Here is a 26,155-nt window from a genome sequence, read left to right on the forward strand (position 1 = left end):
TCTCAAACAGATGCTGCAGGACAGCGTCCCTCTTTTCTGTCTCTAACAGATGCTGCAGGACAGCGTCCCTCATTCCTGTCTCAAACAGATGCTGCAGGACAGCGTCCCGCATTTCTGTCTCAAACAGATGCTGCAGGACAGCGTCCCTCATTTCTGTCCCAAACAGATGCTGCAAGACAGCGTCCCTCATTTCTGTCTCTAACAGATGCTGCAGGACAGCGTCCCTCATTTCTGTCTCTAACAGATGCTGCAGGACAGCGTCCCTCATTTCTGTCTCAAACAGATCCTGCAGGACAGCGTCCCTCATTTCTGTCTCTAACAGATGCTGCAGGACAGCGTCCCTCATTTCTGTCTCTAACAGATGCTGCAGGACAGCGTCCCTCATTTCTGTCTCTAACAGATGCTGCAGGACAGCGTCCCTCATTTCTGTCTCAAACAGATCCTGCAGGACAGCGTCCCTCATTTCTGTCTCAAACAGATGCTGCAGGACAGCGTCCCTCTTTTCTGTCTCAAACAGATCCTGCAGGACAGCGTCCCTCATTCCTGTCTCAAACCGATGCTGCAGGACAGCGTCCCTCATTTCTTTCTCAAACAGATGCTGCAGGACAGCGTCCCTCATTCCTGTCTCAAACAGATGCTGCAGGACAGCGTCCCTCTTTTCTGTCTCAGACAGATGCTGCAGGACAGCGTCCCTCATTTCTGTCTCAAACAGATGCTGCAGGACAGCGTCCCTCATTTCTGTCTCAAACAGATGCTGCAGGACAGCGTCCCTCATTTCTGTCTCAAACAGATGCTGCAGGACAGCGTCCCTCTTTTCTGTCTCTGACAGATGCTGCAGGACAGCGTCCCTCATTTCTGTCTCTAACAGATGCTGCAGGACAGCGTCCCTCATTTCTGTCTCAAGCAGATGCTGCACGACAGCGTCCCTCATTTCTGTCTCAAACAGATGCTGCAGGACAGCATCCCTCATTTCTGTCTCTAACAGATGCTGCAGGACAGCGTCCCTCATTTCTGTCTCTAACAGATGCTGCAGGACAGCGTCCCTCTTTTCTGTCTCTGACAGATGCTGCAGGACAGCGTCCCTCATTTCTGTCTCTAACAGATGCTGCAGGACAGCGTCCCTCATTTCTGTCTCAAGCAGATGCTGCACGACAGCGTCCCTCATTTCTGTCTCAAACAGATGCTGCAGAACAGCGTCCCTCATTTCTGTCTCTAACAGATGCTGCAGGACAGCGTCCCTCATTTCTGTCTCTAACAGATGCTGCAGGACAGCGTCCCTCATTTCTGTCTCAAACAGATGCTGCAGGACAGCGTCCCTCATTTCTGTCTCAAACAGATGCTGCAGGACAGCGTCCCTCTTTTCTGTCTCAAACAGATCCTGCAGGACAGCGTCCCTCATTTCTGTCTCAAACAGATGCTGCAGGACAGCGTCCCTTTTTTCTGTCTCAAACAGATGCTGCAGGACAGTGTCCCTCATTCCTGTCTCAAACCGATGCTGCAGGACAGCGTCCCTCATTTCTGTCTCAAACAGATGCTGCAGGACAGCGTCCCTCGTTCCTGTCTCAAACAGATGCTGCAGGACAGCGTCCCTCTTTTCTGTCTCAGACAGATGCTGCAGGACAGCGTCCCTCATTTCTGTCTCAAACAGATGCTGCAGGACAGCGTCCCTCATTTCTGTCTCAAACAGATGCTGCAGGACAGCGTCCCTCATTTCTGTCTCAGACAGATGCTGCAGGACAGCGTCCCTCATTCCTGTCTCAAACAGATGCTGCAGGACAGCGTCCCTCTTTTCTGTCTCTAACAGATGCTGCAGGACAGCGTCCCTCATTTCTGTCTCAAGCAGATGCTGCACGACAGCGTCCCTCATTTCTGTCTCAAACAGATGCTGCAGGACAGCGTCCCTCATTTCTGTCTCAAACAGATGCTGCAGGACAGCGTCCCTCATTTCTGTCTCAGACAGATGCTGCAGGACAGCGTCCCTCATTCCTGTCTCAAACAGATGCTGCAGGACAGCGTCCCTCTTTTCTGTCTCTAACAGATGCTGCAGGACAGCGTCCCTCATTTCTGTCTCAAGCAGATGCTGCACGACAGCGTCCCTCATTTCTGTCTCAAACAGATGCTGCAGGACAGCGTCCCTCATTTCTGTCTCTAACAGATGCTGCAGGACAGCGTCCCTCTTTTCTGTCTCAGACAGACGCTGCAGGACAGCGTCCCTCATTTCTGTCTCAAACAGATGCTGCAGGACAGCATCCCTCATTTCTGTCTCTAACAGATGCTGCAGGACAGCGTCCCTCTTTTCTGTCTCAAACAGATGCTGCAGGACAGCGTGCCTTTTTTCTGTCTCAAACAGATGCTGCAGGACAGCGTGCCTCATTCCTGTCTCAAACAGATGCTGCAGGACAGCGTCCCTCATTTCTGTCTCAAACAGATGCTGCAGGACAGCGTCCCTCTTTTCTGTCTCAAACAGATGCTGCAGGACAGCGTCCCTCATTTCTGTCTCTAACAGATGCTGCAGGACAGCGTCCCTCATTTCTGTCTCTAACAGATGCTGCAGGACAGCGTCCCTCATTTCTGTCTCAAACAGATGCTGCAGGACAGCGTCCCTCATTTCTGTCTCAAACAGATGCTGCAGGACAGCGTCCCTCATTTCTGTCTCATACAGATGCTGCAGGACAGCGTCCCTCATTTCTTCTCAAACAGATGCTGCAGGACAGCGTCCCTCATTTCTTCTCAAACAGATGCTGCAGGACAGCGTCCCTCATTTCTGTCTCAGACAGATGCTGCAGGACAGCATCCCTCATTTCTGTCTCAGACAGATGCTGCAGGACAGCGTCCCTCATTCCTGTCCCAAACAGATGCTGCAAGACAGCGTCCCTCATTTCTGTCTCTAACAGATGCTGCAGGACAGCGTCCCTCATTTCTGTCTCTAACAGATGCTGCAGGACAGCGTCCCTCTTTTCTGTCTCAGACAGACGCTGCAGGACAGCATCCCTCATTTCTGTCTCTAACAGATGCTGCAGGACAGCGTCCCTCTTTTCTGTCTCAAACAGATGCTGCAGGACAGCGTGCCTTTTTTCTGTCTCAAACAGATGCTGCAGGACAGCGTGCCTCATTCCTGTCTCAAACAGATGCTGCAGGACAGCGTCCCTCATTTCTGTCTCAAACAGATGCTGCAGGACAGCGTCCCTCTTTTCTGTCTCTAACAGATGCTGCAGGACAGCGTCCCTCATTCCTGTCTCAAACAGATGCTGCAGGACAGCGTCCCGCATTTCTGTCTCAAACAGATGCTGCAGGACAGCGTCCCTCATTTCTGTCCCAAACAGATGCTGCAAGACAGCGTCCCTCATTTCTGTCTCTAACAGATGCTGCAGGACAGCGTCCCTCATTTCTGTCTCTAACAGATGCTGCAGGACAGCGTCCCTCATTTCTGTCTCAAACAGATCCTGCAGGACAGCGTCCCTCATTTCTGTCTCTAACAGATGCTGCAGGACAGCGTCCCTCATTTCTGTCTCTAACAGATGCTGCAGGACAGCGTCCCTCATTTCTGTCTCAAACAGATCCTGCAGGACAGCGTCCCTCATTTCTGTCTCAAACAGATGCTGCAGGACAGCGTCCCTCTTTTCTGTCTCAAACAGATCCTGCAGGACAGCGTCCCTCATTCCTGTCTCAAACCGATGCTGCAGGACAGCGTCCCTCATTTCTGTCTCAAACAGATGCTGCAGGACAGCGTCCCTCATTCCTGTCTCAAACAGATGCTGCAGGACAGCGTCCCTCTTTTCTGTCTCAGACAGATGCTGCAGGACAGCGTCCCTCATTTCTGTCTCAAACAGATGCTGCAGGACAGCGTCCCTCATTTCTGTCTCTAACAGATGCTGCAGGACAGCGTCCCTCATTTCTGTCTCAAACAGATGCTGCAGGACAGCGTCCCTCTTTTCTGTCTCTGACAGATGCTGCAGGACAGCGTCCCTCATTTCTGTCTCTAACAGATGCTGCAGGACAGCGTCCCTCATTTCTGTCTCAAGCAGATGCTGCACGACAGCGTCCCTCATTTCTGTCTCAAACAGATGCTGCAGGACAGCATCCCTCATTTCTGTCTCTAACAGATGCTGCAGGACAGCGTCCCTCATTTCTGTCTCTAACAGATGCTGCAGGACAGCGTCCCTCTTTTCTGTCTCTGACAGATGCTGCAGGACAGCGTCCCTCATTTCTGTCTCTAACAGATGCTGCAGGACAGCGTCCCTCATTTCTGTCTCAAGCAGATGCTGCACGACAGCGTCCCTCATTTCTGTCTCAAACAGATGCTGCAGAACAGCGTCCCTCATTTCTGTCTCTAACAGATGCTGCAGGACAGCGTCCCTCATTTCTGTCTCTAACAGATGCTGCAGGACAGCGTCCCTCATTTCTGTCTCAAACAGATGCTGCAGGACAGCGTCCCTCATTTCTGTCTCAAACAGATGCTGCAGGACAGCGTCCCTCTTTTCTGTCTCAAACAGATCCTGCAGGACAGCGTCCCTCATTTCTGTCTCAAACAGATGCTGCAGGACAGCGTCCCTTTTTTCTGTCTCAAACAGATGCTGCAGGACAGTGTCCCTCATTCCTGTCTCAAACCGATGCTGCAGGACAGCGTCCCTCATTTCTGTCTCAAACAGATGCTGCAGGACAGCGTCCCTCGTTCCTGTCTCAAACAGATGCTGCAGGACAGCGTCCCTCTTTTCTGTCTCAGACAGATGCTGCAGGACAGCGTCCCTCATTTCTGTCTCAAACAGATGCTGCAGGACAGCGTCCCTCATTTCTGTCTCAAACAGATGCTGCAGGACAGCGTCCCTCATTTCTGTCTCAGACAGATGCTGCAGGACAGCGTCCCTCATTCCTGTCTCAAACAGATGCTGCAGGACAGCGTCCTTCTTTTCTGTCTCTAACAGATGCTGCAGGACAGCGTCCCTCATTTCTGTCTCAAGCAGATGCTGCACGACAGCGTCCCTCATTTCTGTCTCAAACAGATGCTGCAGGACAGCGTCCCTCATTTCTGTCTCTAACAGATGCTGCAGGACAGCGTCCCTCATTTCTGTCTCTAACAGATGCTGCAGGACAGCGTCCCTCATTTCTGTCTCTAACAGATGCTGCAGGACAGCGTCCCTCATTTCTGTCTCAAACAGATGCTGCAGGACAGCGTCCCTCATTTCTGTCTCAAACAGATCCTGCAGGACAGCGTCCCTCATTTCTGTCTCTAACAGATGCTGCAGGACAGCGTCCCTCATTTCTGTCTCTAACAGATGCTGCAGGACAGCGTCCCTCATTTCTGTCTCTAACAGATGCTGCAGGACAGCGTCCCTCATTTCTGTCTCAAACAGATCCTGCAGGACAGCGTCCCTCATTTCTGTCTCAAACAGATGCTGCAGGACAGCGTCCCTCTTTTCTGTCTCAAACAGATCCTGCAGGACAGCGTCCCTCATTCCTGTCTCAAACCGATGCTGCAGGACAGCGTCCCTCATTTCTGTCTCAAACAGATGCTGCAGGACAGCGTCCCTCATTCCTGTCTCAAACAGATGCTGCAGGACAGCGTCCCTCTTTTCTGTCTCAGACAGATGCTGCAGGACAGCGTCCCTCATTTCTGTCTCAAACAGATGCTGCAGGACAGCGTCCCTCATTTCTGTCTCAAACAGATGCTGCAGGACAGCGTCCCTCATTTCTGTCTCAAACAGATGCTGCAGGACAGCGTCCCTCTTTTCTGTCTCTGACAGATGCTGCAGGACAGCGTCCCTCATTTCTGTCTCTAACAGATGCTGCAGGACAGCGTCCCTCATTTCTGTCTCAAGCAGATGCTGCACGACAGCGTCCCTCATTTCTGTCTCAAACAGATGCTGCAGGACAGCGTCCCTCATTTCTGTCTCTAACAGATGCTGCAGGACAGCGTCCCTCATTTCTGTCTCTAACAGATGCTGCAGGACAGCGTCCCTCTTTTCTGTCTCTGACAGATGCTGCAGGACAGCGTCCCTCATTTCTGTCTCTAACAGATGCTGCAGGACAGCGTCCCTCATTTCTGTCTCAAGCAGATGCTGCACGACAGCGTCGCTCATTTCTGTCTCAAACAGATGCTGCAGAACAGCGTCCCTCATTTCTGTCTCTAACAGATGCTGCAGGACAGCGTCCCTCATTTCTGTCTCTAACAGATGCTGCAGGACAGCGTCCCTCATTTCTGTCTCAAACAGATGCTGCAGGACAGCGTCCCTCATTTCTGTCTCAAACAGATGCTGCAGGACAGCGTCCCTCTTTTCTGTCTCAAACAGATCCTGCAGGACAGCGTCCCTCCTTTCTGTCTCAAACAGATGCTGCAGGACAGCGTCCCTTTTTTCTGTCTCAAACAGATGCTGCAGGACAGCGTCCCTCATTCCTGTCTCAAACCGATGCTGCAGGACAGCGTCCCTCATTTCTGTCTCAAACAGATGCTGCAGGACAGCGTCCCTCGTTCCTGTCTCAAACAGATGCTGCAGGACAGCGTCCCTCATTTCTGTCTCAAACAGATGCTGCAGGACAGCGTCCCTCATTTCTGTCTCAAACAGATGCTGCAGGACAGCGTCCCTCATTTCTGTCTCAAACAGATACTGCAGGACAGCGTCCCTTTTTTCTGTCTCAAACAGATGCTGCAGGACAGCGTCCCTCATTCCTGTCTCAAACCGATGCTGCAGGACAGCGTCCCTCATTTCTGTCTCAAACAGATGCTGCAGGACAGCGTCCCTCTTTTCTGTCTCAAACAGATCCTGCAGGACAGCGTCCCTCATTCCTGTCTCAAACCGATGCTGCAGGACAGCGTCCCTCATTTCTGTCTCAAACAGATGCTGCAGGACAGCGTCCCTCATTCCTGTCTCAAACAGATGCTGCAGGACAGCGTCCCTCTTTTCTGTCTCAAACAGATGCTGCAGGACAGCGTCCCTCATTTCTGTCTCTAACAGATGCTGCAGGACAGCGTCCCTCATTTCTGTCTCTAACAGATGCTGCAGGACAGCGTCCCTCTTTTCTGTCTCTGACAGATGCTGCAGGACAGCGTCCCTCATTTCTGTCTCTAACAGATGCTGCAGGACAGCGTCCCTCATTTCTGTCTCAAGCAGATGCTGCACGACAGCGTCGCTCATTTCTGTCTCAAACAGATGCTGCAGAACAGCGTCCCTCATTTCTGTCTCTAACAGATGCTGCAGGACAGCGTCCCTCATTTCTGTCTCTAACAGATGCTGCAGGACAGCGTCCCTCATTTCTGTCTCAAACAGATGCTGCAGGACAGCGTCCCTCATTTCTGTCTCAAACAGATGCTGCAGGACAGCGTCCCTCTTTTCTGTCTCAAACAGATCCTGCAGGACAGCGTCCCTCCTTTCTGTCTCAAACAGATGCTGCAGGACAGCGTCCCTTTTTTCTGTCTCAAACAGATGCTGCAGGACAGCGTCCCTCATTCCTGTCTCAAACCGATGCTGCAGGACAGCGTCCCTCATTTCTGTCTCAAACAGATGCTGCAGGACAGCGTCCCTCGTTCCTGTCTCAAACAGATGCTGCAGGACAGCGTCCCTCATTTCTGTCTCAAACAGATGCTGCAGGACAGCGTCCCTCATTTCTGTCTCAAACAGATGCTGCAGGACAGCGTCCCTCATTTCTGTCTCAAACAGATACTGCAGGACAGCGTCCCTTTTTTCTGTCTCAAACAGATGCTGCAGGACAGCGTCCCTCATTCCTGTCTCAAACCGATGCTGCAGGACAGCGTCCCTCATTTCTGTCTCAAACAGATGCTGCAGGACAGCGTCCCTCGTTCCTGTCTCAAACAGATGCTGCAGGACAGCGTCCCTCATTTCTGTCTCAAACAGATGCTGCAGGACAGCGTCCCTCATTTCTGTCTCAAACAGATGCTGCAGGACAGCGTCCCTCATTTCTGTCTCAAACAGATACTGCAGGACAGCGTCCCTCATTTCTGTCTCTAACAGATGCTGCAGGACAGCGTCCCTCATTTCTGTCTCTAACAGATGCTGCAGGACAGCGTCCCTCATTTCTGTCTCAAACAGCTCCTGCAGGACAGCGTCCCTCATTTCTGTCTCAAACAGATGCTGCAGGACAGCGTCCCTCTTTTCTGTCTCAAACAGATCCTGCAGGACAGCGTCCCTCATTCCTGTCTCAAACCGATGCTGCAGGACAGCGTCCCTCATTTCTGTCTCAAACAGATGCTGCAGGACAGCGTCCCTCATTCCTGTCTCAAACAGATGCTGCAGGACAGCGTCCCTCTTTTCTGTCTCTGACAGATGCTGCAGGACAGCGTCCCTCATTTCTGTCTCTAACAGATGCTGCAGGACAGCGTCCCTCATTTCTGTCTCAAGCAGATGCTGCACGACAGCGTCCCTCATTTCTGTCTCAAACAGATGCTGCAGGACAGCGTCCCTCATTTCTGTCTCTAACAGATGCTGCAGGACAGCGTCCCTCATTTCTGTCTCTAACAGATGCTGCAGGACAGCGTCCCTCTTTTCTGTCTCTGACAGATGCTGCAGGACAGCGTCCCTCATTTCTGTCTCTAACAGATGCTGCAGGACAGCGTCCCTCATTTCTGTCTCAAGCAGATGCTGCACGACAGCGTCGCTCATTTCTGTCTCAAACAGATGCTGCAGAACAGCGTCCCTCATTTCTGTCTCTAACAGATGCTGCAGGACAGCGTCCCTCATTTCTGTCTCTAACAGATGCTGCAGGACAGCGTCCCTCATTTCTGTCTCAAACAGATGCTGCAGGACAGCGTCCCTCATTTCTGTCTCAAACAGATGCTGCAGGACAGCGTCCCTCTTTTCTGTCTCAAACAGATCCTGCAGGACAGCGTCCCTCCTTTCTGTCTCAAACAGATGCTGCAGGACAGCGTCCCTTTTTTCTGTCTCAAACAGATGCTGCAGGACAGCGTCCCTCATTCCTGTCTCAAACCGATGCTGCAGGACAGCGTCCCTCATTTCTGTCTCAAACAGATGCTGCAGGACAGCGTCCCTCGTTCCTGTCTCAAACAGATGCTGCAGGACAGCGTCCCTCATTTCTGTCTCAAACAGATGCTGCAGGACAGCGTCCCTCATTTCTGTCTCAAACAGATGCTGCAGGACAGCGTCCCTCATTTCTGTCTCAAACAGATACTGCAGGACAGCGTCCCTTTTTTCTGTCTCAAACAGATGCTGCAGGACAGCGTCCCTCATTCCTGTCTCAAACCGATGCTGCAGGACAGCGTCCCTCATTTCTGTCTCAAACAGATGCTGCAGGACAGCGTCCCTCTTTTCTGTCTCAAACAGATCCTGCAGGACAGCGTCCCTCATTCCTGTCTCAAACCGATGCTGCAGGACAGCGTCCCTCATTTCTGTCTCAAACAGATGCTGCAGGACAGCGTCCCTCATTCCTGTCTCAAACAGATGCTGCAGGACAGCGTCCCTCTTTTCTGTCTCAAACAGATGCTGCAGGACAGCGTCCCTCATTTCTGTCTCTAACAGATGCTGCAGGACAGCGTCCCTCATTTCTGTCTCTAACAGATGCTGCAGGACAGCGTCCCTCTTTTCTGTCTCTGACAGATGCTGCAGGACAGCGTCCCTCATTTCTGTCTCTAACAGATGCTGCAGGACAGCGTCCCTCATTTCTGTCTCAAGCAGATGCTGCACGACAGCGTCGCTCATTTCTGTCTCAAACAGATGCTGCAGAACAGCGTCCCTCATTTCTGTCTCTAACAGATGCTGCAGGACAGCGTCCCTCATTTCTGTCTCTAACAGATGCTGCAGGACAGCGTCCCTCATTTCTGTCTCAAACAGATGCTGCAGGACAGCGTCCCTCATTTCTGTCTCAAACAGATGCTGCAGGACAGCGTCCCTCTTTTCTGTCTCAAACAGATCCTGCAGGACAGCGTCCCTCCTTTCTGTCTCAAACAGATGCTGCAGGACAGCGTCCCTTTTTTCTGTCTCAAACAGATGCTGCAGGACAGCGTCCCTCATTCCTGTCTCAAACCGATGCTGCAGGACAGCGTCCCTCATTTCTGTCTCAAACAGATGCTGCAGGACAGCGTCCCTCGTTCCTGTCTCAAACAGATGCTGCAGGACAGCGTCCCTCATTTCTGTCTCAAACAGATGCTGCAGGACAGCGTCCCTCATTTCTGTCTCAAACAGATGCTGCAGGACAGCGTCCCTCATTTCTGTCTCAAACAGATACTGCAGGACAGCGTCCCTTTTTTCTGTCTCAAACAGATGCTGCAGGACAGCGTCCCTCATTCCTGTCTCAAACCGATGCTGCAGGACAGCGTCCCTCATTTCTGTCTCAAACAGATGCTGCAGGACAGCGTCCCTCGTTCCTGTCTCAAACAGATGCTGCAGGACAGCGTCCCTCATTTCTGTCTCAAACAGATGCTGCAGGACAGCGTCCCTCATTTCTGTCTCAAACAGATGCTGCAGGACAGCGTCCCTCATTTCTGTCTCAAACAGATACTGCAGGACAGCGTCCCTCATTTCTGTCTCTAACAGATGCTGCAGGACAGCGTCCCTCATTTCTGTCTCTAACAGATGCTGCAGGACAGCGTCCCTCATTTCTGTCTCAAACAGCTCCTGCAGGACAGCGTCCCTCATTTCTGTCTCAAACAGATGCTGCAGGACAGCGTCCCTCTTTTCTGTCTCAAACAGATCCTGCAGGACAGCGTCCCTCATTCCTGTCTCAAACCGATGCTGCAGGACAGCGTCCCTCATTTCTGTCTCAAACAGATGCTGCAGGACAGCGTCCCTCATTCCTGTCTCAAACAGATGCTGCAGGACAGCGTCCCTCTTTTCTGTCTCAGACAGATGCTGCAGGACAGCGTCCCTCATTTCTGTCTCAAACAGATGCTGCAGGACAGCGTCCCTCATTTCTGTCTCAAACAGATGCTGCAGGACAGCGTCCCTCATTTCTGTCTCAAACAGATGCTGCAGGACAGCGTCCCTCTTTTCTGTCTCTGACAGATGCTGCAGGACAGCGTCCCTCATTTCTGTCTCTAACAGATGCTGCAGGACAGCGTCCCTCATTTCTGTCTCAAGCAGATGCTGCACGACAGCGTCCCTCATTTCTGTCTCAAACAGATGCTGCAGGACAGCGTCCCTCATTTCTGTCTCTAACAGATGCTGCAGGACAGCGTCCCTCATTCCTGTCTCAAACCGATGCTGCAGGACAGCGTCCCTCATTTCTGTCTCAAACCGATGCTGCAGGACAGCGTCCCTCATTTCTGTCTCAAACAGATGCTGCAGGACAGCGTCCCTCATTCCTGTCTCAAACAGATGCTGCAGGACAGCGTCCCTCTTTTCTGTCTCAGACAGATGCTGCAGGACAGCGTCCCTCATTTCTGTCTCAAACAGATGCTGCAGGACAGCGTCCCTCATTTCTGTCTCAAACAGATGCTGCAGGACAGCGTCCCTCATTTCTGTCTCAAACAGATGCTGCAGGACAGCGACCCTCTTTTCTGTCTCTGACAGATGCTGCAGGACAGCGTCCCTCATTTCTGTCTCTAACAGATGCTGCAGGACAGCGTCCCTCATTTCTGTCTCAAGCAGATGCTGCACGACAGCGTCCCTCATTTCTGTCTCAAACAGATGCTGCAGGACAGCGTCCCTCATTCCTGTCTCAAACCGATGCTGCAGGACAGCGTCCCTCATTTCTGTCTCAAACCGATGCTGCAGGACAGCGTCCCTCATTTCTGTCTCAAACAGATGCTGCAGGACAGCGTCCCTCATTCCTGTCTCAAACAGATGCTGCAGGACAGCGTCCCTCTTTTCTGTCTCAGACAGATGCTGCAGGACAGCGTCCCTCATTTCTGTCTCAAACAGATGCTGCAGGACAGCGTCCCTCATTTCTGTCTCAAACAGATACTGCAGGACAGCGTCCCTCATTTCTGTCTCAGATGCTGCAGGACAGCGTCCCTCATTTCTGTCTCAAACAGATGCTGCAGGACAGCGTCCCTCATTTCTGTCTCAAACAGATACTGCAGGACAGCGTCCCTCATTTCTGTCTCAGATGCTGCAGGACAGCGTCCCTCATTTCTGTCTCAAACAGATGATGCAGGACAGCGTCCCTCATTTCTGTCTCAAACAGATGCTGCAGGACAGCGTCCCTCATTTCTGTCTCAAACAGATGCTGCAGGACAGCGTCCCTCATTTCTGTCTCAAACAGATGCTGCAGGACAGCGTCCCTCATTCCTGTCTCAAACAGATGCTGCAGGACAGCGTCCCTCATTTCTGTCTCAAACAGATGCTGCAGGACAGCGTCCCTCTTTTCTGTCTCAGACAGATGCTGCAGGACAGCGTCCCTCATTTCTGTCTCAAACAGATGCTGCAGGACAGCGTCCCTCATTTCTGTCTCAAACAGATGCTGCAGGACAGCGTCCCTCTTTTCTGTCTCAGACAGATGCTGCAGGACAGCGTCCCTCATTTCTGTCTCAAACAGATGCTGCAGGACAGCGTCCCTCTTTTCTGTCTCTAACAGATGCTGCAGGACAGCATCCCTCATTTCTGTCTCAAACAGATGCTGCAGGACAGCGTCCCTCATTTCTGTCTCAAACATGCTGCAGGACAGCGTCCCTCATTTCTGTCTCAAACAGATGCTGCAGGACAGCGTCCCTCATTCCTGTCTCACACAGATGCTGCAGGACAGCGTCCCTCATTTCTGTCTCAAACAGATGCTGCAGGACAGCGTCCCTCATTTCTGTCTCTAACAGATGCTGCAGGACAGCGTCCCTCATTTCTGTCTCAAACAGCTCCTGCAGGACAGCGTCCCTCATTTCTGTCTCAAACAGCTCCTGCAGGACAGCGTCCCTCATTTCTGTCTCAAACAGATGCTGCAGGACAGCGTCCCTCTTTTCTGTCTCAAACAGATCCTGCAGGACAGCGTCCCTCATTCCTGTCTCAAACCGATGCTGCAGGACAGCGTCCCTCATTTCTGTCTCAAACAGATGCTGCAGGACAGCGTCCCTCATTCCTGTCTCAAACAGATGCTGCAGGACAGCGTCCCTCTTTTCTGTCTCAGACAGATGCTGCAGGACAGCGTCCCTCATTTCTGTCTCAAACAGATGCTGCAGGACAGCGTCCCTCATTTCTGTCTCAAACAGATGCTGCAGGACAGCGTCCCTCATTTCTGTCTCAAACAGATGCTGCAGGACAGCGTCCCTCTTTTCTGTCTCTGACAGATGCTGCAGGACAGCGTCCCTCATTTCTGTCTCTAACAGATGCTGCAGGACAGCGTCCCTCATTTCTGTCTCAAGCAGATGCTGCACGACAGCGTCCCTCATTTCTGTCTCAAACAGATGCTGCAGGACAGCGTCCCTCATTTCTGTCTCTAACAGATGCTGCAGGACAGCGTCCCTCATTCCTGTCTCAAACCGATGCTGCAGGACAGCGTCCCTCATTTCTGTCTCAAACCGATGCTGCAGGACAGCGTCCCTCATTTCTGTCTCAAACAGATGCTGCAGGACAGCGTCCCTCATTCCTGTCTCAAACAGATGCTGCAGGACAGCGTCCCTCTTTTCTGTCTCAGACAGATGCTGCAGGACAGCGTCCCTCATTTCTGTCTCAAACAGATGCTGCAGGACAGCGTCCCTCATTTCTGTCTCAAACAGATGCTGCAGGACAGCGTCCCTCATTTCTGTCTCAAACAGATGCTGCAGGACAGCGACCCTCTTTTCTGTCTCTGACAGATGCTGCAGGACAGCGTCCCTCATTTCTGTCTCTAACAGATGCTGCAGGACAGCGTCCCTCATTTCTGTCTCAAGCAGATGCTGCACGACAGCGTCCCTCATTTCTGTCTCAAACAGATGCTGCAGGACAGCGTCCCTCATTCCTGTCTCAAACCGATGCTGCAGGACAGCGTCCCTCATTTCTGTCTCAAACCGATGCTGCAGGACAGCGTCCCTCATTTCTGTCTCAAACAGATGCTGCAGGACAGCGTCCCTCATTCCTGTCTCAAACAGATGCTGCAGGACAGCGTCCCTCTTTTCTGTCTCAGACAGATGCTGCAGGACAGCGTCCCTCATTTCTGTCTCAAACAGATGCTGCAGGACAGCGTCCCTCTTTTCTGTCTCAGACAGATGCTGCAGGACAGCGTCCCTCATTTCTGTCTCAAACAGATGCTGCAGGACAGCGTCCCTCATTTCTGTCTCAAACAGATACTGCAGGACAGCGTCCCTCATTTCTGTCTCAGATGCTGCAGGACAGCGTCCCTCATTTCTGTCTCAAACAGATGCTGCAGGACAGCGTCCCTCATTTCTGTCTCAAACAGATACTGCAGGACAGCGTCCCTCATTTCTGTCTCAGATGCTGCAGGACAGCGTCCCTCATTTCTGTCTCAAACAGATGATGCAGGACAGCGTCCCTCATTTCTGTCTCAAACAGATGCTGCAGGACAGCGTCCCTCATTTCTGTCTCAAACAGATGCTGCAGGACAGCGTCCCTCATTTCTGTCTCAAACAGATGCTGCAGGACAGCGTCCCTCATTCCTGTCTCAAACAGATGCTGCAGGACAGCGTCCCTCATTTCTGTCTCAAACAGATGCTGCAGGACAGCGTCCCTCTTTTCTGTCTCAGACAGATGCTGCAGGACAGCGTCCCTCATTTCTGTCTCAAACAGATGCTGCAGGACAGCGTCCCTCATTTCTGTCTCAAACAGATGCTGCAGGACAGCGTCCCTCTTTTCTGTCTCAGACAGATGCTGCAGGACAGCGTCCCTCATTTCTGTCTCAAACAGATGCTGCAGGACAGCGTCCCTCTTTTCTGTCTCTAACAGATGCTGCAGGACAGCATCCCTCATTTCTGTCTCAAACAGATGCTGCAGGACAGCGTCCCTCATTTCTGTCTCAAACATGCTGCAGGACAGCGTCCCTCATTTCTGTCTCAAACAGATGCTGCAGGACAGCGTCCCTCATTCCTGTCTCACACAGATGCTGCAGGACAGCGTCCCTCATTTCTGTCTCAAACAGATGCTGCAGGACAGCGTCCCTCATTTCTGTCTCAAACAGATGCTGCAGGACAGCGTCCCTCATTCCTGTCTCAAACAGATGCTGCAGGACAGCGTCCCTCATTCCTGTCTCAAACAGATGCTGCAGGACAGCGTCCCTCATTTCTGTCTCTAACAGATGCTGCAGGACAGCGTCCCTCTTTTCTGTCTCAGACAGATGCTGCAGGACAGCGTCCCTCATTTCTGTCTCAAACAGATGCTGCAGGACAGCGTCCCTCTTTTCTGTCTCAAACAGATGCTGCAGGACAGCGTCCATCATTTCTGTCTCAAACAGATGCTGCAGGACAGCGTCCCTCATTTCTGTCCCAAACAGATGCTGCAGGACAGCGTCCCTCATTTCTGTCTCAAACAGATGCTGCAGGACAGCGTCCCTCATTTCTGTCTCAAACAGATGCTGCAGGACAGCGTCCCTCATTTCTGTCCCAAACAGATGCTGCAGGACAGCGTCCCTCATTCCTGTCTCAAACAGATGCTGCAGGACAGCGTCCCTCATTTCTGTCTCAAACAGATGCTGCAGGACAGCGTCCCTCATTCCTGTCTCAAACAGATGCTGCAGGACAGCGTCCCTAATTTCTGTCTCAAACAGATGCTGTAGGACAGCATCCCTCTTTTCTGTCTCAAACAGATGCTGCAGGACAGCGTCCCTCATTTCTGTCTCAAACAGATGCTGCAGGACAGCGTCCCTCATTCCTGTCTCAAACAGATGCTGCAGGACAGCGTCCCTCTTTTCTGTCTCAGACAGATGCTGCAGGACAGCGTCCCTCATTTCTGTCTCAAACAGATGCTGCAGGACAGCGTCCCTCATTTCTGTCTCAAACAGATGCTGCAGGACAGCGTCCCTCATTTCTGTCTCAAACAGATGCTGCAGGACAGCGTCCCTCTTTTCTGTCTCTGACAGATGCTGCAGGACAGCGTCCCTCATTTCTGTCTCTAACAGATGCTGCAGGACAGCGTCCCTCATTTCTGTCTCAAGCAGATGCTGCACGACAGCGTCCCTCATTTCTGTCTCAAACAGATGCTGCAGGACAGCGTCCCTCATTTCTGTCTCATACAGATGTTGCAGGACAGCGTCCCTCATTTCTTCTCAAACAGATGCTGCAGGACAGCGTCCCTCATTTCTTCTCAAACAGATGCTGCAGGACAGCGTCCCTCATTTCTGTCTCAGACAGATGCTGCAGGACAGCGTCCCTCATTTCTGTCTCAGACAGATGCTGCAGGACAGCGTCCCTCATTCCTGTCTCAAACAGATGCTGCAGGACAGCGTCCCTCTTTTCTGTCTCTAACAGATGCTGCAGGACAGCGTCCCTCATTTCTGTCTCAAGCAGATGCTGCACGACAGCGTCCCTCATTTCTGTCTCAAACAGATGCTGCAGGACAGCGTCCCTCATTTCTGTCTCTAACAGATGCTGCAGGACAGCGTCCCTCATTTCTGTCTCTAACAGATGCTGCAGGACAGCGTCCCTCATTTCTGTCTCAAACAGATGCTGCAGGACAGCGTCCCTCATTTCTGTCTCAAACAGATGCTGCAGGACAGCGTCCCTCTTTTCTGTCTCAAACAGATTCTGCAGGACAGCGTCCCTCATTTCTGTCTCTAACAGATGCTGCAGGACAGCGTCCCTCATTTCTGTCTCTAACAGATGCTGCAGGACAGCGTCCCTCATTTCTGTCTCAAACAGATCCTGCAGGACAGCGTCCCTCATTTCTGTCTCAAACAGATGCTGCAGGACAGCGTCCCTCTTTTCTGTCTCAAACAGATCCTGCAGGACAGCGTCCCTCATTCCTGTCTCAAACCGATGCTGCAGGACAGCGTCCCTCATTTCTGTCTCAAACCGATGCTGCAGGACAGCGTCCCTCATTTCTGTCTCAAACAGATGCTGCAGGACAGCGTCCCTCATTCCTGTCTCAAACAGATGCTGCAGGACAGCGTCCCTCTTTTCTGTCTCAGACAGATGCTGCAGGACAGCGTCCCTCATTTCTGTCTCAAACAGATGCTGCAGGACAGCGTCCCTCATTTCTGTCTCAAACAGATGCTGCAGGACAGCGTCCCTCATTTCTGTCTCAAACAGATGCTGCAGGACAGCGACCCTCTTTTCTGTCTCTGACAGATGCTGCAGGACAGCGTCCCTCATTTCTGTCTCTAACAGATGCTGCAGGACAGCGTCCCTCATTTCTGTCTCAAGCAGATGCTGCACGACAGCGTCCCTCATTTCTGTCTCAAACAGATGCTGCAGGACAGCGTCCCTCATTTCTGTCTCTAACAGATGCTGCAGGACAGCGTCCCCCATTTCTGTCTCTAACAGATGCTGCAGGACAGCGTCCCTCTTTTCTGTCGCTGACAGATGCTGCAGGACAGCGTCCCTCATTTCTGTCTCTAACAGATGCTGCAGGACAGCGTCCCTCATTTCTGTCTCAAGCAGATGCTGCACGACAGCGTCCCTCATTTCTGTCTCAAACAGATGCTGCAGGACAGCGTCCCTCATTTCTGTCTCTAACAGATGCTGCAGGACAGCGTCCCTCATTTCTGTCTCAAACAGATGCTGCAGGACAGCGTCCCTCATTTCTGTCTCAAACAGATGCTGCAGGACAGCGTCCCTCTTTTCTGTCTCTGACAGATGCTGCAGGACAGCGTCCCTCATTTCTGTCTCTAACAGATGCTGCAGGACAGCGTCCCTCATTTCTGTCTCAAGCAGATGCTGCACGACAGCGTCCCTCATTTCTGTCTCAAACAGATGCTGCAGGACAGCGTCCCTCATTTCTGTCTCTAACAGATGCTGCAGGACAGCGTCCCTCATTTCTGTCTCTAACAGATGCTGCAGGACAGCGTCCCTCATTTCTGTCTCAAGCAGATGCTGCACGACAGCGTCCCTCATTTCTATCTCAAACAGATGCTGCAGGACAGCGTCCCTCATTTCTGTCTCTAACAGATGCTGCAGGACAGCGTCCCTCATTTCTGTCTCAAACAGATGCTGCAGGACAGCGTCCCTCATTTCTGTCTCAAACAGATGCTGCAGGACAGCGTCCCTCTTTTCTGTCTCAAACAGATCCTGCAGGACAGCGTCCCTCATTTCTGTCTCAAACAGATGCTGCAGGACAGCGTCCCTTTTTTCTGTCTCAAACAGATGCTGCAGGACAGCGTCCCTCATTCCTGTCTCAAACCGATGCTGCAGGACAGCGTCCCTCATTTCTGTCTCAAACAGATGCTGCAGGACAGCGTCCCTCATTCCTGTCTCAAACAGATGCTGCAGGACAGCGTCCCTCTTTTCTGTCTCAAACAGATGCTGCAGGACAGCGTCCCTCATTTCTGTCTCAAACAGATGCTGTAGGACAGCGTCCCTCTTTTCTGTCTCAAACAGATGCTGCAGGACAGCGTCCCTCATTTCTGTCTCAAACAGATGCTGCAGGACAGCATCCCTCATTTCTGTCTCAAACAGATGCTGCAGGACAGTGTCCCTCATTTCTGTCTCTAACAGATGCTGCAGGACAGCGTCCCTCATTTCTGTCTCTAACAGATGCTGCAGGACAGCGTCCCTCATTTCTGTCTCAAACAGATGCTGCAGGACAGCGTCCCTCTTTTCTGTCTCTAACAGATGCTGCAGGACAGCGTCCCTCATTTCTGTCTCATACAGATGCTGCAGGACAGCGTCCCTCATTTCTTCTCAAACAGATGCTGCAGGACAGCGTCCCTCATTTCTTCTCAAACAGATGCTGCAGGACAGCGTCCCTCATTTCTGTCTCAGACAGATGCTGCAGGACAGCGTCCCTCATTTCTGTCTCAGACAGATGCTGCAGGACAGCGTCCCTCATTCCTGTCTCAAACAGATGCTGCAGGACAGCGTCCCTCTTTTCTGTCTCTAACAGATGCTGCAGGACAGCGTCCCTCATTTCTGTCTCAAGCAGATGCTGCAGGACAGCGTCCCTCATTTCTGTCTCAAACAGATGCTGCAGGACAGCGTCCCTCATTTCTGTCTCTAACAGATGCTGCAGGACAGCGTCCCTCATTTCTGTCTCTAACAGATGCTGCAGGACAGCGTCCCTCATTTCTGTCTCAAACAGATGCTGCAGGACAGCGTCCCTCATTTCTGTCTCAAACAGATGCTGCAGGACAGCGTCCCTCTTTTCTGTCTCAAACAGATCCTGCAGGACAGCGTCCCTCATTTCTGTCTCTAACAGATGCTGCAGGACAGCGTCCCTCATTTCTGTCTCAAACAGATGCTGCAGGACAGCGTCCCTCATTTCTGTCTCAAACAGATGCTGCAGGACAGCGTCCCTCTTTTCTGTCTCAAACAGATCCTGCAGGACAGCGTCCCTCATTTCTGTCTCTAACAGATGCTGCAGGACAGCGTCCCTCATTTCTGTCTCAAGCAGATGCTGCACGACAGCGTCCCTCATTTCTGTCCCAAACAGATGCTGCAGGACAGCGTCCCTCATTTCTGTCTCAAGCAGATGCTGCACGACAGCGTCCCTCATTTCTGTCTCAAACAGATGCTGCAGGACAGCGTCCCTCATTTCTGTCTCTAACAGATGCTGCAGGACAGCGTCCCTCATTTCTGTCTCAAACAGATGCTGCAGGACAGCGTCCCTCATTCCTGTCTCAAACAGATGCTGCAGGACAGCGTCCCTCTTTTCTGTCTCTGACAGATGCTGCAGGACAGCGTCCCTCATTCCTGTCTCAAACAGATGCTGCAGGACAGTGTCCCTCATTCCTGTCTCAAACAGCTCTGCCAGAAAAGCCTCTGAAAACACAATGAATGTGCACGTACATCTTGTGCAATAGTGCTGCGATAAACTGGCGACTTATCCAGGGTGTCCCCAGCCTCCACCCATAGTCAGCTGGGACAGGCTCCAGCGTAAACCCGCGACCCGGATCTGGCTAAATGTGTCAAAACATGAAAATGCTTTTCTCCGTTGAGACGCAGAACTACTCATGGCTGGAAAAAACAACGACGACACTTTCATTTGAACTTTGAATGACATGTTTGCCAGTTAATATAGTAAAACGTACATTCATATGAAAGCTCTCTCATTCTGGAATCATGTTTGAGTACATGTTTTAAACATGCAGTATCACTGCTGGCTCACTAGGATTGAAGTATTCTCACCTGTAAAACCTCCATCAGCTATGTTAAACATGAACTTTGATTGAAATCCATTTTTATCCTCTTTCCTGGTCTCATCCATCTCATCCAAAGCATCTTTGTCTCCATTCAGTCGAGCGTCTAGCGCGTCCTCAGTCTTCACGTCCACTGAAACAGCAATGGACAGATGGGACGGATGGGACAGATGACTTGTGTGTCGTTGCTGAACGTGAGATGTCCTGCCATGTGTACCTGACTCATTTTCCTTGTCTTCAGCTTTTGCCAGAGGAGACACGCTACCTCCTTGTCCTGTTTCTTTGTCGGTTTCTACTACGTACAAGAAAAAAAAGACTTGATCAAAAGTCAAAGTGACGGAAAGAAAGAAATGAAACGAGATTGTCCTGTGCTGCTAACCGTTGGGTGAGGTTTCTTTCTGTCTCAAAGTGGACTCTTTGGGGTTGGCAGACTCATCTCCTGTTTTGTCCTCTGAGCTGGCCTTGCTCTGCTCAAGGTCAGCCCCTTTCCCAGAGACAGATGGTGGCTCTGCATTGGAGGTCAACTGAGGGGGCAAACAAACGAAGCAACACAAGGACAAAATGAAAGTGTCCCTTAGGAATGCGTATAGTGGAGTGTGGAAATGAAAGACAGAAATGGAGGTGAAGTACAGCAGAAGACAAAAGGACTCACTTCTTTCTCTGACAGTTTCTTACAATCTTGCGCTGTCTCCTTGTCCTCAGCGATACCCAGGAGACATTCGCTTCTCTCTGTAACTCGGAAAACAGCAACTCAGCTTTAATATCCACACTGAAATATGAGCTTTACTTTACAGTCGCAGCCGGATGGAGGCGACCAGCGAGGCGACCAGCGAGGCTCTTTGGCTCTGACCCGTTGGGATAGGAGTGCCGGGCTGCGTGGCTACTGGGCTGGCCGGCACCGGGGTGTTGGGATCGGAGGATAAACTCTCAGTCAGCTTCTTCAGCTCCATGCCGATGGGAACGAGGTCAGGAGAGCTCAGCTTCCCGTTGACATGCTCAAACTCTTGCACCTCAAAACAGATAATTGTTCAGCTGTAATAAAATCAACCGTTAAATCTTTCGTCACCAAGTAAATAAAATGCACATTTGTAAAGTAAAGGTGCTAAATGGTTCATTCTCGTTTGTTCATAGCTCCAACTCTTCTTTAATTCTGGTAAAACATCTATTTAGTTTAGTGTTTCATAAGTTTTATTATGTACAAAAAACGAATAACAAAAATAGCAATCATGTAGCAGATTTAGCCAAACCAGTAACAGGTGCATATAAAAAACAAGCTTGAGTATTTCTATTAAATGTTAAATGTAATTCATAATGTTTGCAACACACAAAGCAGTGAATATGAATAAAGATTTAAATGCAGCAAACATTATGCTGCATGTACCAGTCATGTACATTATGACCTGATTCTGGGTCAGATTCCAAGCTGCTACAGGAACAACAAAATAAGGTAATTATGCAATTTCCACCATGTTCAAAATAAATACTTCAAAATGAAAACTATAAAATGCTGATCAGTGTTGAAGCTCAGATTCTTAAGACGTTTTGTAGAGCGGCTAAAAGCAACAGAAACTTTCTGGAGAATTTACACTCAGACTTCGAGAGCCATAAAAAGAGACTGAAATCCCAGAAACTTCTTGCTCGCTTTCTTCTGTATCTTTTTGTTTCGCTGCAAACAAAAAGCAAATAAATTGTGGTTGGTATGACAACAACAACATAGTCAACGAGTACTTTTTTCCTTCTTGTGTCTATTTGCGTAGCTTTACCTACATGTTCTATTCCCATAGTTCTCTAGCAGATTTCAGTCTTTATATTTTGGTATAATTACCACTACCTTTTTCCTGACAAGTGACATGACTCCAATCCTGGTGAGGACGTGCTGCCGAGACAGTCCCTCACGTGGGACGCCGTCAGCGAAGGTCTCTGCGCCGTCGGCCCCCGGCTCACACAGATGCCTCATGAATAGAGACACGTAGGCCCTGATGGAGAAAAAGACCAATTTAAAATGTACAATGTCACTGTCAAAAGCAGCGTGGACAAGTATGTGCAGTATTTATGTTCGGGAAGCATCTTGTGAGTATATCTTGAATATTTAATAGACAATGTTTTTATTATTCTCATACACTGAAATAAAAACGAATAAACTCAGAGCAGAAGAGGTTTTGGAGAAAGAAAAATACAGAAGTAAATGCAGCAGGAAAACATGGTAGAAATGAATATGGTGATAATTACATAGTAGTATTTATTTTATTTTTTTATTTATTTCGATCATGTAAACAACAAAGAATAAAAATGATAAAACAACGCCGAATACATGCACACATATACATACATACATATATAAAGACATGTCCACACACACGCATCACATGTAATAGTAATTAAATAATAATAAATAATAATCAAATAATAATAATAGCCATAATGCATAATCCATAATGCACTAACTATGCAGTTTACATGAGCGAAAAGGAGTAGGAAGAAGTATGTACTTATTTAATCCTACCCCCTTCTAAATTTAAACATTATCTCTATTTTTTCCTTTTCTAGCTAATGTACATAGCATCCGCTACCTTTGTATAGTCAACATTTTTTGCTAATGAAGATAGTAATTCCCCCCATGTTTTGACCCACGAGCGATTGTGTTAGGTGTTGTATGTTTGTAAGATCTTTTCTTTGTGCCTTCTTTTAAATAAAGTCAAACTCAACATATTTTTCATTTCATTAGTCTATTTCATTCATTTCATGAGTCTATTCCACAGACAGTAACACAAAAACCTTTCTTTGTTGTGTGTATTCTATGGACCTTTAGATTCGACATATTTCTGAAATTGTAGCCCTGAAACATTTTTTGTATGTTATGTGGTAATAAATAATTATTTGCTTGTATAAAACTTGAACTGTTTTATACTGTACCAAATCAAAAAATTCAGACTTTGAGATTGGCAGAATAAATCATTAGTGTGTGCTTTATAATCTACTTTATGAATGATACGTATTGCTCTTTTTTGCAAAATGAAGTGGATGTAGTTTCCCCATATCTCCAAACAATCTAGATATGGGATGATTAGAGTTGTATAGAATGAATAAAGCTTTTTGATCTCAGACATGCTTTGCTTTGACAAGGACTAAAATACTGCGAGACACTTTTGATTTAACATACTTAATGTGAGGTTTCCAGCAAATGTTGTTGTCGATTATCACTCCCAGAAATGTATTTTCAGTTATGAATGTTCAAGAGACAGAGTTATTGATTGTTCATGAGTCTTACAGCCGAGGGAAAGAAGCTGTTCTTGTGGCGGGAGGTTCTGGTCCGGATGGACCGTAGCCTCCTGCCTGAGGGGAGAGGGTCAAAGAGTCCATGTCCAGGGTGGGAAGGGTCGGCTGTGATCCGACCTGCACGCCTCCGAGTCCTGGAGACCTGCAGGTCCTGGAGCGATGGCAGCTTGCAGCCGATCACCTTCTCTGCAGCACGTACAATGCGCTGCAGTCTGTGTCTGTCCCTGGTGGTGGCGCCAGCGTACCACACGGTGATGGAGGAGGTGAGGACAGACTCCACGATGGAGGTGTAGAACTGCACCAACATCTGGGTTGGCAGCTTGAGTTTCCTCAGCTGCCGCAGGAAGTACATCCTCTGCTGAGCCTTCTTGATGAGGGAGCTGATGGTCGGCTCCCACTTGAGGTCCCGGGTGATGGTGGTGCCCAGGAAGCAGAAAGAGTCCACGATGGAGATGGGGGTAGGGGAGTCTGTGAGGGGGAGGGGGGGCGGTGGGGCTGTGACTTTCCTGAAGTCCACGATCATCTCCACTGTTTTCTGGCTGTTCAGCTCCAGGTTGTTGCTGCTACACCAGGACACCTTTCACAGGTAAAGCTTCTGATGTGTCGACATCCAGCTAGAAATAATTGATCTGCAATGTGACGCAGATCTGAAGGGCAGATTAGCCTCCGTAGGTCTGGACCCATTTGATCAGTATCTATTGCAGGAACCCCAAATGAGCAGCCCTGCTGCACAGAACTGTGCACGTTTGGGACGACCTACCTTTGAGAACACGTTCAGTCAGTAATGATCAATAAAACTAAAATGCGTTCAAGGCTCACACACAAGCACTTCAATGACATTCTGAGAGTGACACCTGATGCTGATGCACCTGTGCAGGTAAAAAGATGCCAAGTTTCAGGCCCAAAACCAAAGCAGTGCAGACGAGACTAACGCCTTTAGATGCTGCCTGAGACGCTGTTTGCACTGAAAGAATGCAGCTCTGTGAAGATGAGTCCTTCCTGTGCTGATCTAATGTTAGTGAGCTTCAGGAGCAGAGAGCATGCTGGGATGCTGCTGTTCATGCAGCTCTGTGAAGAAGAGTCCTTCCTGTGCTGATTTAATGTTAGTGAGCAGCTTCAGGAGCAGAGAGCATGCTGGGATGCTGCTGTTCATGCAGCTCTGTGAAGAAGAGTCCTTCCTGTGCTGATTTAATGTTAGTGAGCTTCAGGAGCAGAGAGCATGCTGGGATGCTGCTGTTCATGCAGCTCTGTGAAGAAGAGTCCTTCCTGTGCTGATTTAATGTTAGTGAACAGCTTCAGGAGCAGAGAGCATGCTGGGATGCTGCTGTTCATGCAGCTCTGTGAAGAAGAGTCCTTCCTGTGCTGATTTAATGTTAGTGAACAGCTTCAGGAGCAGAGAGCATGCTGGGATGCTGCTGTTCATGCAGCTCTGTGAAGATGAGTCCTTCCTGTGCTGATTTAATGTTAGTGAGCAGCTTCAGGAGCAGAGAGCATGCTGGGATGCTGCTGTTCATGCAGCTCTGTGAAGATGAGTCCTTCCTGTGCTGATTTAATGTTAGTGAGCAGCTTCAGGAGCAGAGAGCATGCTGGGATGCTGCTGTTCATGCAGCTCTGTGAAGAAGAGTCCTTCCTGTGCTGATTTAATGTTAGTGAGCTTCAGGAGCAGAGAGCATGCTGGGATGCTGCTGTTCATGCAGCTCTGTGAAGAAGAGTCCTTCCTGTGCTGATTTAATGTTAGTGAGCTTCAGGAGCAGAGAGCATGCTGGGATGCTGCTGTTCATGCAGCTCTGTGAAGAAGAGTCCTTCCTGTGCTGATTTAATGTTAGTGAGCAGCTTCAGGAGCAGAGAGCATGCTGGGATGCTGCTGTTCATGCAGCTCCATGCATGTTCAGCATGCATTGTGTGTGTGTTTCATGCATGAAGGTTACACAAGTTGAAGTTTACAGGACAGGTGAATACTTCCTTCCTTACACATTTAATAGTACTCTCTTTAGTTTAAAGCTGCAGGCAGGGATTCCATTTAGATTTTCAGATTCAGATTCAGACAACTTTATTTATCCCAAGGGGCAATTCAGTTTAAGCAGTCTACCAGAACATACAATACAAACATAATAAAAAAATAAAAAAATATATATATATTAAAAAAGACACTCAGTATATGGACAAATGCTCAGTAATGATGTTTATGATGCGTCTTTCGACTTACAACTAAAGCATACTCCTCCTCCACGGCTCTTCCTCGTGATCTCTGGAGATCGATCCATCCGAAATGGGCCACGGAACCCGCTTATAAGTAGGGCGTCATCCCGGTCCGTTTCACTGAGCCAAGTCTCAGTGAACGCTAAAAGGCAGGATTCTTTTATTTCCTGCTTGAATTTGGCCCATGCCTCCAGCTCATCCACCTTGTTCCTAATGGACTGGGCGTTAGAGAGCAGCACCGAAGGTGGCGGCGGTCGTTCGGGCTCAGGCGCTTCAGTCTTCGACGTACGCCTCCCCTCCGTCCTCTCTTCCTGGATCGGGTGGGCCGCAGAGATGGCGCCGTCTCTGGGCTGAACGGGCTGAACGGTCTGAACAGCTCGGGGGGATTCCCACCGGGACATCTCTGTTCGCGGGTGAAAGTGATGCGCCTCGCAGAGCCACCATGGTGTCCAGCAACTCCCGACACGGAAGCGTCCATAGTAGCGTCAGGAGGAGCAAAAGCGCATATAACTGTGCAAATGAGCCAAAAATCCATATACTGAGACAACACAACTTTCAACACACAAGG

The 26,155-nt window shown here is 50.0% G+C and overlaps 1 protein-coding gene across 1 annotated transcript in view; it reads right to left on the reverse strand.

The window, feature by feature from the left end:
* chd5 (chromodomain helicase DNA binding protein 5) overlaps positions 1-26,155 on the reverse strand; it is a 109,745-nt gene that overhangs the window by 38,348 nt on the left and 45,242 nt on the right. Inside the window, exons 28-33 of the mRNA XM_068742181.1 lie at positions 21,944-22,088; positions 20,963-21,122; positions 20,765-20,841; positions 20,492-20,636; positions 20,330-20,407; positions 20,102-20,245 (exon numbers count right to left, since the gene is read on the reverse strand). Coding sequence (XP_068598282.1) covers positions 20,102-20,245; positions 20,330-20,407; positions 20,492-20,636; positions 20,765-20,841; positions 20,963-21,122; positions 21,944-22,088 — 749 coding nt within the window. The remainder of the gene's footprint in view (positions 1-20,101; positions 20,246-20,329; positions 20,408-20,491; positions 20,637-20,764; positions 20,842-20,962; positions 21,123-21,943; positions 22,089-26,155) is intronic.

This window comes from Brachionichthys hirsutus, chromosome 8 (genome assembly GCF_040956055.1).
Source record: "Brachionichthys hirsutus isolate HB-005 chromosome 8, CSIRO-AGI_Bhir_v1, whole genome shotgun sequence".
NCBI lineage: Eukaryota > Metazoa > Chordata > Actinopteri > Lophiiformes > Brachionichthyidae > Brachionichthys > Brachionichthys hirsutus.